The sequence below is a fragment of the Zophobas morio genome, unplaced genomic scaffold (genome assembly GCF_036711695.1).
Source record: "Zophobas morio isolate AGI-343-1 ecotype UQ-CSIRO unplaced genomic scaffold, CSIRO_AGI_Zmor_V1 ptg000004l, whole genome shotgun sequence".
Classification (NCBI taxonomy): domain Eukaryota; kingdom Metazoa; phylum Arthropoda; class Insecta; order Coleoptera; family Tenebrionidae; genus Zophobas; species Zophobas morio.
The window spans coordinates 7,637,991-7,650,910 of NW_026972109.1; the positions used below are offsets into that span (position 1 = coordinate 7,637,991).

General features: G+C 37.1%; 5 protein-coding genes across 6 annotated transcripts; 2 read left to right on the top strand and 3 right to left on the bottom strand.

Annotated features, from left to right (window-relative positions):
• The first annotated feature begins 1,020 nt into the window (after nt 1-1,020).
• Nucleotides 1,021-2,194, top strand: LOC135135716 (very long chain fatty acid elongase AAEL008004-like). The gene is made up of 5 exons (XM_064064856.1): nt 1,021-1,185; nt 1,231-1,362; nt 1,416-1,652; nt 1,707-1,812; nt 2,124-2,194. Exons 1-5 carry the CDS (start codon nt 1,021-1,023, stop codon nt 2,192-2,194), a joined length of 711 nt encoding a protein of 236 aa, XP_063920926.1.
• A 1,932-nt stretch (nt 2,195-4,126) lies between these two features.
• On the bottom strand, nt 4,127-5,602 carry LOC135134719 (transcription factor E2F5-like). The gene is made up of 6 exons (XM_064063509.1): nt 5,231-5,602; nt 5,061-5,170; nt 4,730-5,009; nt 4,567-4,683; nt 4,351-4,507; nt 4,127-4,298 (listed from the first exon to the last, which is right to left on the bottom strand). The coding sequence occupies exons 1-6, from the start codon at nt 5,336-5,338 to the stop codon at nt 4,180-4,182; spliced, it is 891 nt and encodes a 296-aa protein (XP_063919579.1). The 5' UTR covers nt 5,339-5,602; the 3' UTR covers nt 4,127-4,179.
• A 434-nt stretch (nt 5,603-6,036) lies between these two features.
• On the bottom strand, nt 6,037-7,491 carry LOC135140049 (nucleoplasmin-like protein). 2 transcript variants are annotated; one of them, XM_064070446.1, is made up of 4 exons: nt 7,349-7,491; nt 6,619-7,013; nt 6,463-6,525; nt 6,037-6,408 (listed from the first exon to the last, which is right to left on the bottom strand). In XM_064070446.1, exons 1-4 carry the CDS (start codon nt 7,368-7,370, stop codon nt 6,304-6,306), a joined length of 585 nt encoding a protein of 194 aa, XP_063926516.1. In that variant the 5' UTR covers nt 7,371-7,491; the 3' UTR covers nt 6,037-6,303. The 2 variants fall into 2 exon arrangements, with proteins under 2 accessions (XP_063926516.1, XP_063926524.1); XM_064070454.1 differs by lacking the exon at nt 6,463-6,525 and having other exon boundaries at nt 7,349-7,489.
• Nucleotides 7,492-7,765: 274 nt separating this feature from the next.
• LOC135140034 (nucleotide exchange factor SIL1-like) lies at nt 7,766-10,836 on the top strand. Its single transcript, XM_064070420.1, has 2 exons — nt 7,766-8,147; nt 9,628-10,836. The coding sequence occupies exons 1-2, from the start codon at nt 8,027-8,029 to the stop codon at nt 10,782-10,784; spliced, it is 1,278 nt and encodes a 425-aa protein (XP_063926490.1). The 5' UTR covers nt 7,766-8,026; the 3' UTR covers nt 10,785-10,836.
• Nucleotides 10,824-12,652, bottom strand: LOC135140044 (actin-like protein 6B). The gene is made up of 4 exons (XM_064070433.1): nt 12,341-12,652; nt 12,158-12,291; nt 11,296-11,926; nt 10,824-11,240 (listed from the first exon to the last, which is right to left on the bottom strand). The coding sequence occupies exons 1-4, from the start codon at nt 12,540-12,542 to the stop codon at nt 10,936-10,938; spliced, it is 1,272 nt and encodes a 423-aa protein (XP_063926503.1). The 5' UTR covers nt 12,543-12,652; the 3' UTR covers nt 10,824-10,935.
• Between the last annotated feature and the right edge of the window lie 268 nt (nt 12,653-12,920).

The window sequence follows — 12,920 nt, forward strand, 5'->3', positions numbered from 1 at the left end:
TCAAACATGGTTACTAATTTTTGGTAAAAAAGATGCAAAATGCGTCAGCTAATAATTTTTTACCTGGTTGGAACAGAATTTTGATTTTATTATAAGACCCGATTAACTCATTTTATGTAAATGCCAAAAAAGCTACCTTTCAGAGAAAAAAGTTGCCACCATTTCAAACTGAAAACTGAGACACTAATTTGTAGGTAATAAAAATGAAAAGTAATGAATTTTGTTAACAATGGGGGAGTCAAGTATACTTGACTCCCCCATTGTATCTGACTTTATGTAGATTAAAATCTACATAAAGTCAGATAAGAACTACTTAGCAGTCACTTTTAATTGGTATATTTTTATCCGCACTTTTTTTTATAAAACCATGAAAGTAAATCTAGTTCACACATCACATACACGTGTCGACGCACGATTCCGGCCTACCTGCTAAAACCTACTTGTAATCTCTGAGTTAATTATCATAAATTATGCAAATTTAATTGTATATTCGATTATTTAAGTGACACATACAACAAATCACACTTCGGGAAAGATCTTTATGTTTTGAGGAAATCGATTTATTCGAAAAAAAAAAAAAATTACCATCAAAAAAACATTTTGTTTTCACACACTTTTGTTCTACTTCAAATAATTTTTTGTGCAAGTTTATTGATCAATTTAGAGAAATTTTATCTTCTACGCATACCTGAAAGAAAAATTTACAGAAACTGCGAAAGGCGTGAAAGTTAACCAATCCAGGCTTAATCAGTTTTTTAATATTCGCTAGGTGACCCTGAACTTCTCTACTAATCTTCGGCATCAAAAAAATTAAAGTCTATAAATTCAAATGTTCCAAAGCCGCGGAAACAGTTAAAGACGAACCGCTGACGAGTAAAGTCAAAAATGACTTCCCACAACTCTTCTGTATTTTTGGACATGTCGTTCCTGCGACTGAAAGGTATTTAGTATTTAAATACAAATATGATTCTTATTTTTTTTTTTTTTTTTGTAGATCAACACATAAACAATTACCCGCTGATGCAGTCGCCTTGGCAGCTCGTTTCCCTAGTGAGTCTGTACACCCTCTTTGTGTTTAAGTTAGGCCCGAGGTTAATGAAAAACAGAGAACCATTCGGGTTGAAAACCGTCATAGTAATTTACAACCTGGCACAAATAATTTTAAACGGAATCGGCTTCGCAATAGTGAGTTAACTAAATTTTCAATTCGGCGCTAACTTTATTTTTCAGGCTATAAAGCTGTTTCCACTATTTAATTTTTGCTGTAGTCCGGTAAACGCTTCAGACAGTCCCGAAGATTTGTCAATTCAGCGGGCACACTTTTTCTATTTAATACTAAAATTTTTGGACTTGTTGGATACGGTGAGTATTACCATTTTTGTTTAATTATAGTCCACGACTGTAATTTTTGGCAGGTATTTTTCGTTTTGCGCAAAAAGCAAAGCCACGTCTCGTTTCTACACATACATCATCACATAGGAATGGTCGTAACAGGGTGGGCTAGTGTTAAATATTTCCCAGGTGGTGTTATTTACTACGTTTTTCTCTGGAACACGTTTATTCATTTTGTGATGTACACGTATTACTTGTTGACGTCGCTGGACAGCTGCAGAACTATTTGGTGGAAGAAGTACTTAACACTATTGCAAATGGTAAGTGTTTAAAGCCAGTTTTAACACCTAAATTTACTTATCGTATTTTTTTAGATCCAACATTCGTTCTTTATTTGTACATTTATTGTTCATTTGTTTAACTTCAGTTGCTCGTATCCTAAATCGTTGCTGCTGTATTACACGGGCAATACAGCTTTAAGTCTTTATCTTTTCACGCAGTTTTACCTAAAAAATTATACACAATTTAAAAATAAGCGCAACTGAAAAAACTTCTTGTTTGTTGTTTTTATAAACTTAAAAATGTCGTTGTTGTGGTAATTTAGCTTTTTTGTATTAAATACAAAGCTAAATTTTAATTTACTGTGTCATAGGTATAATCTGAGATATTAAAACTAAGTTGTATTTATTTGTACGCCAAATGACTTCTGGTTCTATTTATTGTAATTTATATTAATTTGAAATTGAAAACGTATGAAATCTGACACAAAGAAAATTCATGGAAATACCTAGACTGGGATCATCTAGAGGAACTCGAGGTGGAGGAGGTGAACGGTGATGAAATCCCTAGAAAATGTGATTAGTCAGTAAGGCCAATTTAGGTTATTCCCATGACATTTTTAGTTTCGTTTTGTTGAACAGCAGTATTAGAATTCTGTTCCTGCGTAGGTGTCATACGCACTAAAAATAATCGTTTTAAATAAGTTGTGATAAAATTTCGACGATTTTTTTATTATTTATTTATTTATTTATTTATTTATAAAAAATTTTGTTTGTGAAAGTTGAAATAAATATCTGAAACGCTTGTAAAATGCGTTGTCAATTTATCCTTACTCTTTCCTTTCCCGTTCCCGTGAGGTCACACTAAATCTAGAAATGGTAGATACTAAAATCGACTATTTAATCGTTCCACTTTTTGCGATTTTTTATATAAACCAGGCCTTTGGATTTTTTATAAAGACAGAAATTACAGTGGTCATATGATTAACGTGTCATCAAAATAAATTATTGTAATTAATGTAGATAAGCACCGCCCAGCAATCTTTAACAAGCTTTGAAGAACCAGAACAGCGTGTTTTACATTCCGTTTAAAAATGACTCTATTTCTTTAACCTGAAGCCAATTTTTATTTACCCGAAATTTATGATGCTCTTTACATACTGAAAGCAGCATCCAATTTAAAAGTTTTTTTTTCAAATTTAATCCAGTTCCACTGTCCTAAAAGTTACATAATATTACAATAATTACGAAAATTTCTGTAAATTATAATAAAATTCCCCTAGATTGGCAGCCCCGTAGCTACGGGGAGGCAAGATGGGGCTGAGGCCCCCCTAGCAATTGCGGTTGCCCCCCCTGGAAGATTTACACATTATAAATTTCAAATTAGTAATAAAATTTCAATATAATGCCGATTGGCGAAGCATCTTTACTAGCCCCACCCGCCCGCCCTTTATATTCTTACAGGGTATGTTATTTGACAATATCACCCTAACTTTGATGTTGACCGTATAAAAAAATGAACTGTTATGTCACATTTTATTCCATAGCCTACTATTAAACATGCAAAAAAATAAACTCAAACAAAATGGTTGTTACCAACCTAGTGTTATTGGCCACTGCACGAATTTTTGGATGCAGTACATCTGTTTGTGAATCTACATTCTCTGTTTTAACCACAATAGGTCGCATTCAATGACGCATCAAAGATTGGAAAACTTGGTTTTTCTAGCTTTTGAAAAGTACCGTACCAATTCTTTGGGCTTCGACAGGTTTTTACGAAAATTTAATAGCGTAAAAAATCGATGTTTACAATTATTTTAATGTTCTTTCAAATGTAAAAACTGAGAAAAAATAAAGTAGTTATCTGAGTCTATTATTAAAATATACAGTGTGTTATTGAAAGGTACGTACAAAATAAAATCGACAATTGGTCTCGAAGTCTGGGTGCTAAAAGTAAAAAAAAGTTGAGGTAAATGTGTTTTCCCTTTAGAAATAAACATTATTAAAATTTATGTCCAAATTCGTTGTACGCCTCTGATAAAAAGATCACCTTTCGTTTCTATAGCAACATTTAGTCTTAACAAAAGTTTTATTGTTACAGTTGCTAGGATTTAGTAAAATAAATTAATTTTACCTACTTATTTTTCAGTAGCGTCTAAAACGGTTGGATAAGGATTAATTTTCCCCTTATAATTTTGATAACACAAAATAAATTTTTCAGACTCCTTAGACTTTGCCAATAACTGTCAATTTTGTTGTACGTACCTTTCAATAACACCCTGTATATATTTACATGAAGCCCCCTCTGTCGACAAACTTGCCCCCCCGAATAAGTTTTCTAGCTACGGGGCTGTAGATTGGTCGAAAATATTGTTAGAGAGGCTTCAGTTTTCGTGAATTACGAGTGATGCGAAATTAATCCATAACGGACGCATGCGCACACACATTAACCCGCGAAAATTCAAAATTTAGCTACAGTAATTCGTTCTTTCAGTGTATTAAAACGGAAGGCCAAATTTATTGCTATAATTAATATATTGACTTAAAAATACACTTAATCAAATTAGACTTATTGTACAGGTATAGAATTTATGTCAAATAAATCACGAACGCCTTCGTTTTCCAGCAGGTCAAATGTGTAGTCCTGGTTAAAACCCAAAGGATCTAAATTAATTGATGAACAAGACTCTGCAAACAAAAAAATAAAAACACATTGTAAAATTTAACAACATTCAGGTACCTTTTTCCGTGAGGAAATCTTTACAGTCTGGGGTGGTGGAAACATCGTTTGAGATTTTTTTGAATAAAATCTCAGCTGCTATTAAATCTCCGTGTTCATCGTCTTCATAGTGTCTTCTTTTACAGTCAGGTTGTTCGATTTCGCTTTTCACAGATACCTAAACAATAGTGTTTGTTAAAAATCAGGAAAAAGCAATTTTTTATTTAGCTTAATTACCCTGTGGGATCGTTTGCGCTGCATTTGCGCCTCCGGGTCTTGCAATATGCTCAAAATATTCGCGGCGACTGGGGTCCCCCGGGATTGAATTTTCAAAAAGTTGACATTATTTGAACTCTGAAACCATTTCTTACACCAAAGCCTCGTTTTCGCTTTAACTTACCTGGTAACATATTGTTGTGACATCAATTGGTGCGTTTAACACCAAAACAGTGTTGTCTTCGATATATATTTTTGACAAATCTTCATTATTCACGTATAGATATCTCCGCGTCTGGATATCCTCAGTCGTGTTTTTTATACTTTGCTCAATCCACAATTTGTGTTTATCCAACTCTTGTTCAAACTCATCTAATTTGGAAATTTCTTTCTTAAGGTTGCTCACTTTTAAAGCAAACTCTTGAGTGTTACACCCAGGTAGAGCATCTTTGTAAGTGTATGGTCTACAAAATCACGTTATAGTAACAGAAATAAACCTGTCAAGCTACCCTTACTTCCATTGAATACTGTTTTTGCTTTTCTTCTCGATCAAACCAATCCCTTCAAGAACGTTGGTGATGTCGTAAATTCTTCGCTTTTGTCTTACGGCTAGTAAATCAGCGGCCTGTTTATCGAATAGAGCAAGGTTAAATCCACAATGTGCAGACAGTTTTATCACACTTACCACTTTAAGGTCCAACACACCACCTGTTGACTTTTGCAACAAATTGACGAATTTAGTGGTCAAAAGACCCAACGATTTCTCAAACCTGCTTTGTTGGTTTTCTCCCATTGTCGGTTTTATTTTTTGACGGTCGTCATTTAAACTGGTAGTAGTTTTTTGTAACTGATTATAATTCAAATAAATTCGCTTTTTGTGCAAAAAAGTTTAAATCGGCGAAAACTTGAGGAAGGGGGCAACTAATGTCAGTTTTTCAAAGGATACACAATTACTAAACAAAACTGGTGGCAAAATCTACGATATAAACAATCTTGCTTACAGGATAATAAGGTTATAAAATTGAAGTAAAGGTAAAGCACCTAAAAGCACTAAATGAAGCATTGGTAGCGTTGCCAACGTTACCGACGTTTTCCACTAGATCGATCAAAGTATCCAAAAAAATCACTAACTTTTTTTCGACAAAATTGTATGCAAATGAATTTGTTTGGAGTTGGTTTTAACCTGAATTAGGGTCTGCTGATTTAAATAAACGTTTAATTTGAACTAAAGGTAATCAAATGAATATGATTTTTTAGATAAAATTTCTAAATTGATGTCAAACTTCATTCTTTTAAAACATTTTTAGAGGGTGTATTGTATGCTGCCTAGTTAATTTCTGTCGTACTTACCTGTTCTTGTGACTGAAGCTTACTCACTTTTCAAAATTTGACCTCACAACACCAAGTTCAAAAAAAATTCATACTTGTTTCCAATGTGAGTTCAGATTCAATTAAAGTAAGAAAATTGAAACAGGTACATAAAAACACAGCTTTTATTAGAAAAAAACTATTTTAATGAGATTGTAGTATATACAAACAACTGAATTTCACAAATAAATACCTAAAAGGTTTCTTTCATCTTACATACTTCACATAAAAATTACTTATGGAATAAAAGAAATTGGACAATGTCAAAACACTTCAACATCACCTACTGTTATGGTCCTTTAAAAAAGGTCACAAAAATAAAGTCCAATTCCGATGAGACAAACAGTATTAATGATAAAATGAAATGATTAAAAAAAGAGAAAAACTTAATTACTTCTTTGCCTTGCTGTTGTTCTTAACAGGAGTCTTTCCTTTTGAATTATTAACTGTTTTAGCTTTTTTGCTTTTAGGTTCTTCATCATCTTCATCCTCCTCCTACAAAACAAGAAAAATTAATTAAAAAATTACAGTGCACTTTGATAAGCACACCTTATCACTAGACTTTCCATTTGAAATTTTTCGTTTGTTTTTTCTACTATTCTTCATTTCATCCTACAAATACAACTCAGTTACACTTGACCAACAGTACAAACACAAATGATGAATAGTAGAATCAATATCAAAAAAATAAACAAAACAACTCACAGCCCCTTCTTCCCCTTCCTCGTCCTCGATCATCTCCTCCTCCATCTCGTCCATTTCGTCAAACTCTTCAATCGGGCTACCGATCAAATGGTGTCCAATAATGTGTACAGGTCCGTTTCCTTGCACCAGGCTGAACGTAACTGGAGGATCAGGGAATGACAAATCTAAAAGCACTTGGTTGTTTGCTCCACCGGCTTTCAACGAGGCTATCGGTATTTTAACAGAGTCTTTCCAAGTCATGGCTTCAACCTGCACCACATTCACCTCTCCTTCTGTGGCTTCTGGCCCGATCAACGCCTGCTTAATGATCAACTTGTGGCCACCCTGGTAGTCTTCAGCGCCTTTTGCTTCTGGGTCCCACACCTCGCTAGCCTTCGCGCCTTTCAGCGTTAACGCTAAAACAAGTGAAAACCCATGAGAAAAACCCATTACGCACTTGATGGGCACGACGAAAAAAACAAGTTTGGTGGAAAAGACGCGCGATTTGGCGGCAATCACGCATTTTCGGGCGAAAAATGCAAACAAGCGAAACGACGTGGGGGTTTCGAAGCCCTTTCGATTTTATTTGCAAAAATACGAAGAAATAATGTAAACAATGGCCGTCAATAATGGCGCGCAAATAGCCGGCATCACAACAATTTTAGTTCAAGTTTTGTCGCGTAAAAATCGGGTTTTGGGCAAAAAGATTCGCGTTGAGGGAAAGACGAAGGTTTAATAGGGTTCAACTTACCAAAGAAATATTCATCGGCCATTGTAATTTATAGATGTTTGTGGATAATTAGAGCACTGCACGTGACTAGAAGCCGGCAAAGCAAACGGATCGAAGACGAAAAGAGAGTGCGTTTGCTAATGGCGATTGCCGTTAACAAATGGACAGAGGGCGGGGCTAAGGGAGGTGATTCAAATCACACCCCCAGTTTACACAGTCTAAATTAATTAATTTCGTCATAATTTCGATTGATCTTAAACACACACATTTGCTAGTCTTGTGTAACGTAAATAGGTGAATCTTGTATTTTATTTCGGTTATTTGTGGGAGAAATTGATACTTGAAGTTGTTGTCCCGCGATATCCGAGCCACATCCTGCGCAAATCAGCAACTGCGCGACGCCCAAATTCAAATCAAAATCTAAAATCATTTCGAAAAATGCGTGTACGTTCCTACCGGCACGGACAAAATCCGTAAATTCCGTAAAAACCGTAGTGAGTAGTTTCCTAGTCGCTTCGGCTTCATTGCGCGAAATTTCTTGACGTTTTCCTGCAAACAAGAAAATAGTCAAAACAACATCCAACGTGGACCAATAACATGGACACAAGTCCCATCTGTCATTCAGTTGCTGTTTGTAACCTATAAATACCCAAAGTGAAAACAATGTTTTATTCAATCAGTGGGCACAAGTAAGCGATAATGTTTCAAAAATTGAGTGTTTTCCTAGTCCTCGTATCTGTCTTTTTAATCCGGTGCGATGAAGACGAAGACAATAACGATATTTTTGTTCCTACCAAAGAGTGGCAAGGTGTTAAGAAAGGTGAGTGGTAGTTTTTGTAGATTTTAAGACTTGTCACCGTTTTATCGTTCACATGATAGTGATTTGGTTGCGGCACAGATGCATGTTATCACCAGAAGTTGTGTTTGTCCATTGTCTACACAGTTTCACAGAGATTTAGCGCTTTTAGCAGCACAGATTAGGGGCGGGTTTGGGTTCAGAGCACGCTTTCACATTGGTAGCTTTTGAGATTAACGTAGGCACAGTATCACGTACTAACGTAGTATAGGTAGAAAGAATGAGTTGTGAGGGCCACCATATTGTAGAAAAGCAGAAGAGACAGCTGTAATTTGTGCTTGATTACTAACGAAAGTAAGGAAGAGGGAGTAAAATATTGCCTAACGGATTCACCAAGGGATCAGGTTTGATGAAATCTACGGTCTATTTTAATAATATTTAAGGCTAAACGGGATGACATAGTTTATTGAGAATTGCAGAAGTACTCGTTTTTAAATATAGTATATATGTATTATCTCATATACGACTTTTATTTATTTATTTTGGTTTCCATAAAGACTAAAATAACACTGGTCTACAAAAATACGTTTTTCTTACTTTTGAGTCATGCTTGATGTAATGTTCAGCTGAAGAACCACCAAAGTTATAGAAGCGACAGATTTCAAGTAGAACTTCGCCACTCATTAATATTCTACTAACCTTCAGATCTCCATCTCCGCAGGCGTTCCTTTGCTGTGTATTTTTCACTGCATGTAGTAAAATTCGTGTTATGAGTTTCATTTTAGTGTACTGAGTAGAAAGTTGAATTCGTGTTACGTAAAAGTACTTTCAGAATCCACTCGAATCTAGGAAAAGCTCCAATTTAATGGATTTTGTTTTAGTTCTTGAAAGGATAAACCATCAGCTCTAAAATCTGCGTTCAGCCCATTGTTCCATAATAGGTAGATTTTTTTTAGACGCTTTTAGTTCTTTCTGGTTGAATTGCGCCAGTTTTGAGTTACTTAAGTCATTGTCGTACTATGGTCCACTAGACAGTGCAAATTACATTTAAGTATTGTGCGTTATTTTAATGTATCATTTACTTATCAGTAGGAAAAAATAAAAAATATATAATTCAGTGTAAAATTTCATTTAACATCAGCGTGTTAAACTTGATCTGAACACCCATTTTACTTGATGATTTTACATTATAGACCAGTGTAATTATAATTATCAAGGCAGACAAGTGAACCTGAATTTAAAACAATCTGCAATTGTGCCAAGGACGATTTAGTTATAAATTACGTATCTTGAATATCCATTATTTTTAATAAAAACTACACGGTATTGAAGCTGTAGGAATGCGAAGAGCAATGTGATGTAAAAATTTAATTAAACATAGAATTCCCGTTTAGCCTGAGCCGCGTAGCTTTCACAAAACCACCCGCTCACTTTGTTTTGGCAGTATTTTCCTGGACCCCCCAGTCTTAAAAAAGTAAATCCAGCGAACCTTTTTTCACGACAGGTCAAAAAATTCCAAAAGGACTCCACGTCCGGATAAACCTAGAGACCGGCCAAACCGAGGCGAAATTACTAGACGACGATGACAAACTCGAGGACAAAACCAAGGCGCTCTCGGCCATACCCGAAGACACACGCCAGGAAGAAACCCCCTCCCAAAGCCCCATCCCAAAGTCCACCCTCGAAGAGGCCGTGAAAAACCTAAAAAACGATTTCTCCCCAGAAGAGTTTAAAAAAATCAAAAACCAGTATCGCACGTACGACGACATTAAAAAAAGCCTCAACGAGCTCAACCTCACGCCGAAACTAGACGCCGAAGTGATCGCGGACTTGATAAAAAACCACAAAGAGGTCGCGAGCGCGGAAAAGTTCGACAAAGTGGAGCTGTTGAAAATTCTAGAGGACCTAGAGTTTTTGGCTCATCAGTACGATAACGCGCACGAGTTTGTCAAACAGAGCGGATTCGGGGACATCATTTACAAGAATTTGAACTCGAGTAGGGTTGACGTGAGGAAAGGGACGTTGAAGTTGATGGCGGCGTTGATGCAGAACAACGTTCCGCCGAAAATACACGCGCTTGAAACGGGCGCCATTGCGATTTTGTTGCGCTTGATTAATTTGGAGTCGGATTCGGGGGTTAAATTGAGAGCGGTGACGGCTTTGGGGGCGTTGTTGAGGTCGTTCCCGGCGGCGCAGAAGAAGTTCATCGAGAGTGGAGGGTTGTCGGTGCTGTCGAAATTTTTCGACACTGATAATATAAGAGTTCAGATTAAAGTGGTGACGATGGTTTCTGATTTGTTAGTGGAGCATCAGTGGGCGGGGAATGATGACAAAATGAGCAAGTACTATGTGAGTTTTGATTTGACTAAGCGGATTTTGGAGCACGAGTGGTGTAAGAAGTTGAATAAGTTGTTGTTGGGGTTGTTGATTACGGATAAGGATGATCACGATTCGATTGAAAAGTGTTTAACGGCTATGCATTCGTTAAGAGTTCAGTGTAAAGACGAATACGAAAGAGAGTTAATAATAAGTCTGAGGAATCGCTACGAGGTACTAGGGGCCGCCGATGCTGATTCTAGTTCTAGTTTTTTCAATGTTCTCAAAGACCTGTGTGATCAAATCTTGCACCATGTACATACCAGTGTAAAGACTGAGTTGTAAATAGCGTTGTTGAAGTTATATTTATTTAAAGAATAATAATTTTGTAAAAAACGTTGCGTCAATTTATTACAAATCCTTACACGATTAATTAAAAATTCTAAAAAATACTGAGACAACGTCAGCTAGAGGAATAACTTAAATAATCGTAATCTTAAGGGCACTTTCTATCAATTTGGGCCTTGCCGGCCTCTTGATACTCCTGCATGGACATCCACATCTGTTGGAATGTACCGATTGATGCAAGAATCGAACCCCCAACCCATGCACCAAACCGTCGTTCCACCGTACCATTAGCTGCGATCATTTTTAATCGCAAAGAACCAGGAGTCCGAGATGATAAGTCCCGACTTAACCTATCACTAAATCCTTGTACTAAAGAATTTCCCCCAGTGAGAACTACAGAGCTGTAGAGAGCCGGTCTTATATCAACGTCGCACATCCCAGCACTAGTTGCAGCTACAAAAAAAACCAGACTGATGACCCTGCGCACTAACGCTAATTCGGTACGTACCTATATGTCCCGCCCCCAACATAGCGTGATCGAAAAGAACCTCCGCCAGTTTGAACCTCTCAGGGCCAAAGTCCTGCCTGTACCCTGTAGGGAACTCGTGCTGGACCGTCGGAAAACCCGCAGCTATTCTCTCGTCGAACGGCGACTCAGACACCTGTATCACGCTCTGCTGGAAATCCTGAACCGTTCTCTTGATCATGTAAGCCATCCAGCTGTTAGTGGGTTGAAAAGGGAGTTTCTTTTTTGTATATTTTGGTTTATCTTTGTCGCGGACCACCTCCTTGCTCGCGATTAAAGCGGCCGGTGTGAGATCGATCCCAATGTGCTCCAACATCTCCCTGGCTTTCAAAATGAGGTAGTCGCCACCTAGAGGTGACTTTACAACAGCGTTGGTGATCACATAACCGTCTAAAACAGGTACTGCTGAAGTGTGGGTCGCTCCACTGTCAATTACTAAAGCTGTGGCTCGCCCGTTGGCGAAGGCCGCCAAGGCTGCGTTCTTAACAAGAAAAAAAGCAGGTACTTTGTACTTTTCGAACATGATTTCGGTGAGTTTTTCGCGCTTTTGACGCAGGTTCCAGGGGCATTCGGAGAAAAGGATTGGGTGGTACTGAGATTCTGACTGGATGATCTGGAAGAAAGTGTTAAAAAACATATAGTTTAATAAATAATTTTTAGGATGACGCCATCGGTAATTTTAGTCATGGGTTGACACATTTTTTTTTATATTTTTGAATTCTAACCTAGAAGACTTTATTTTTATATATGTTGCAATCAACAAAAAATGTCCTTTAGTTGGTATAAGTGTACTAAATTACGAGCAGTAAGACAAAAATTGCGCAAAATCACCCATTGATCTTACTTTATCATACGAGTAGTCAACCATTTTCTCAAACAAGTCCCAGTTCTCGATCATCCCGTCCTTCATGTAGCTGTGGAGCTCCATGCTGGGACGTGGGGTGTGCAAAAATGTAGTGTCAATGTAGTATTTCCAAGCTACAATTACACCGTTTGTGTTTATCGGTTAACTTCTCATATCGCGTACCTGGGGCTGTCGAAGACACGTTTCCGTCTTCCGCTTTCACTTCCGGTTCGATTTTGGGGGTATCATCTGGGGCTACGCCGACCACGGCGGGGATTTCGGCTTTCGGGGTGTCCTCCTGGGCATAACCTACGCGTAGAGAATGGTGGCCTGGATCGAATACCAAAGCCCCGATTTCGTCTCCGCCGTATAACATGCCAGACATGTTCAAAGAAAAATATTTATTAATGGAAAAACGAAAAAATACACGGTTAATTAGGTTATGTATCTGTTTGACATTTGCCGGGCTTGACAAGTTGTTGATAAGCGTCACTTCGTAGCGGGAGCCAACCAGTCAACACTAAAATTACTAGTTCGGGGAATAGTGTGTGGTGGGTTGTCTATCACGGGAGGGGTGATTGTTTCACGCTGTGTCGTTTGTTTTAATTACGAAACAACTTTATTAAATTTCGTCTTAACTTTAGCATAAAAGGATGATTTACTTTGCTCATTTAAAAGTTTTGTTGTAAAAAGTGTGACTAATTTGTGGGCGTTGGGTGTTAAATATGACATTTTCGTGAGGAACTTTATTAAAATTAGGATT

Bases quoted from the DNA above. Each gene is read 5' to 3' on its own strand.
- LOC135135716 (XM_064064856.1), top strand. From the start codon at position 1,021: ATGCAGTCGCCTTGGCAGCTCGTTTCCCTAGTGAGTCTGTACACCCTC. The intron at 1,653-1,706 runs GTAAGTGTTTAA...GTATTTTTTTAG, and splicing joins ACTTAACACTATTGCAAATG to ATCCAACATTCGTTCTTTAT. The intron at 1,813-2,123 runs GTCTTTATCTTT...GGAAATACCTAG, and splicing joins CACGGGCAATACAGCTTTAA to ACTGGGATCATCTAGAGGAA.
- LOC135134719 (XM_064063509.1), bottom strand. From the start codon at position 5,338: ATGGGAGAAAACCAACAAAGCAGGTTTGAGAAATCGTTGGGTCTTTTG. The intron at 4,684-4,729 runs GTAAGTTAAAGC...AAATGGTTTCAG, and splicing joins TCACAACAATATGTTACCAG to AGTTCAAATAATGTCAACTT. The intron at 4,299-4,350 runs GTACCTGAATGT...TTTTGTTTGCAG, and splicing joins AGATTTCCTCACGGAAAAAG to AGTCTTGTTCATCAATTAAT.
- LOC135140049 (XM_064070446.1), bottom strand. From the start codon at position 7,370: ATGGCCGATGAATATTTCTTTG. The intron at 6,526-6,618 runs GTGAGTTGTTTT...TTGTATTTGTAG, and splicing joins AGGAAGGGGAAGAAGGGGCT to GATGAAATGAAGAATAGTAG. The intron at 6,409-6,462 runs GTGTGCTTATCA...CTTGTTTTGTAG, and splicing joins ATGGAAAGTCTAGTGATAAG to GAGGAGGATGAAGATGATGA.
- LOC135140034 (XM_064070420.1), top strand. From the start codon at position 8,027: ATGTTTCAAAAATTGAGTGTTTTCCTAGTCCTCGTATCTGTCTTTTTA. The intron at 8,148-9,627 runs GTGAGTGGTAGT...TTTTCACGACAG, and splicing joins GTGGCAAGGTGTTAAGAAAG to GTCAAAAAATTCCAAAAGGA.
- LOC135140044 (XM_064070433.1), bottom strand. From the start codon at position 12,542: ATGTCTGGCATGTTATACGGCGGAGACGAAATCGGGGCTTTGGTATTC. The intron at 12,292-12,340 runs GTACGCGATATG...GTGTAATTGTAG, and splicing joins CGTGTCTTCGACAGCCCCAG to CTTGGAAATACTACATTGAC. The intron at 11,927-12,157 runs GTAAGATCAATG...ACTTTCTTCCAG, and splicing joins TTGACTACTCGTATGATAAA to ATCATCCAGTCAGAATCTCA.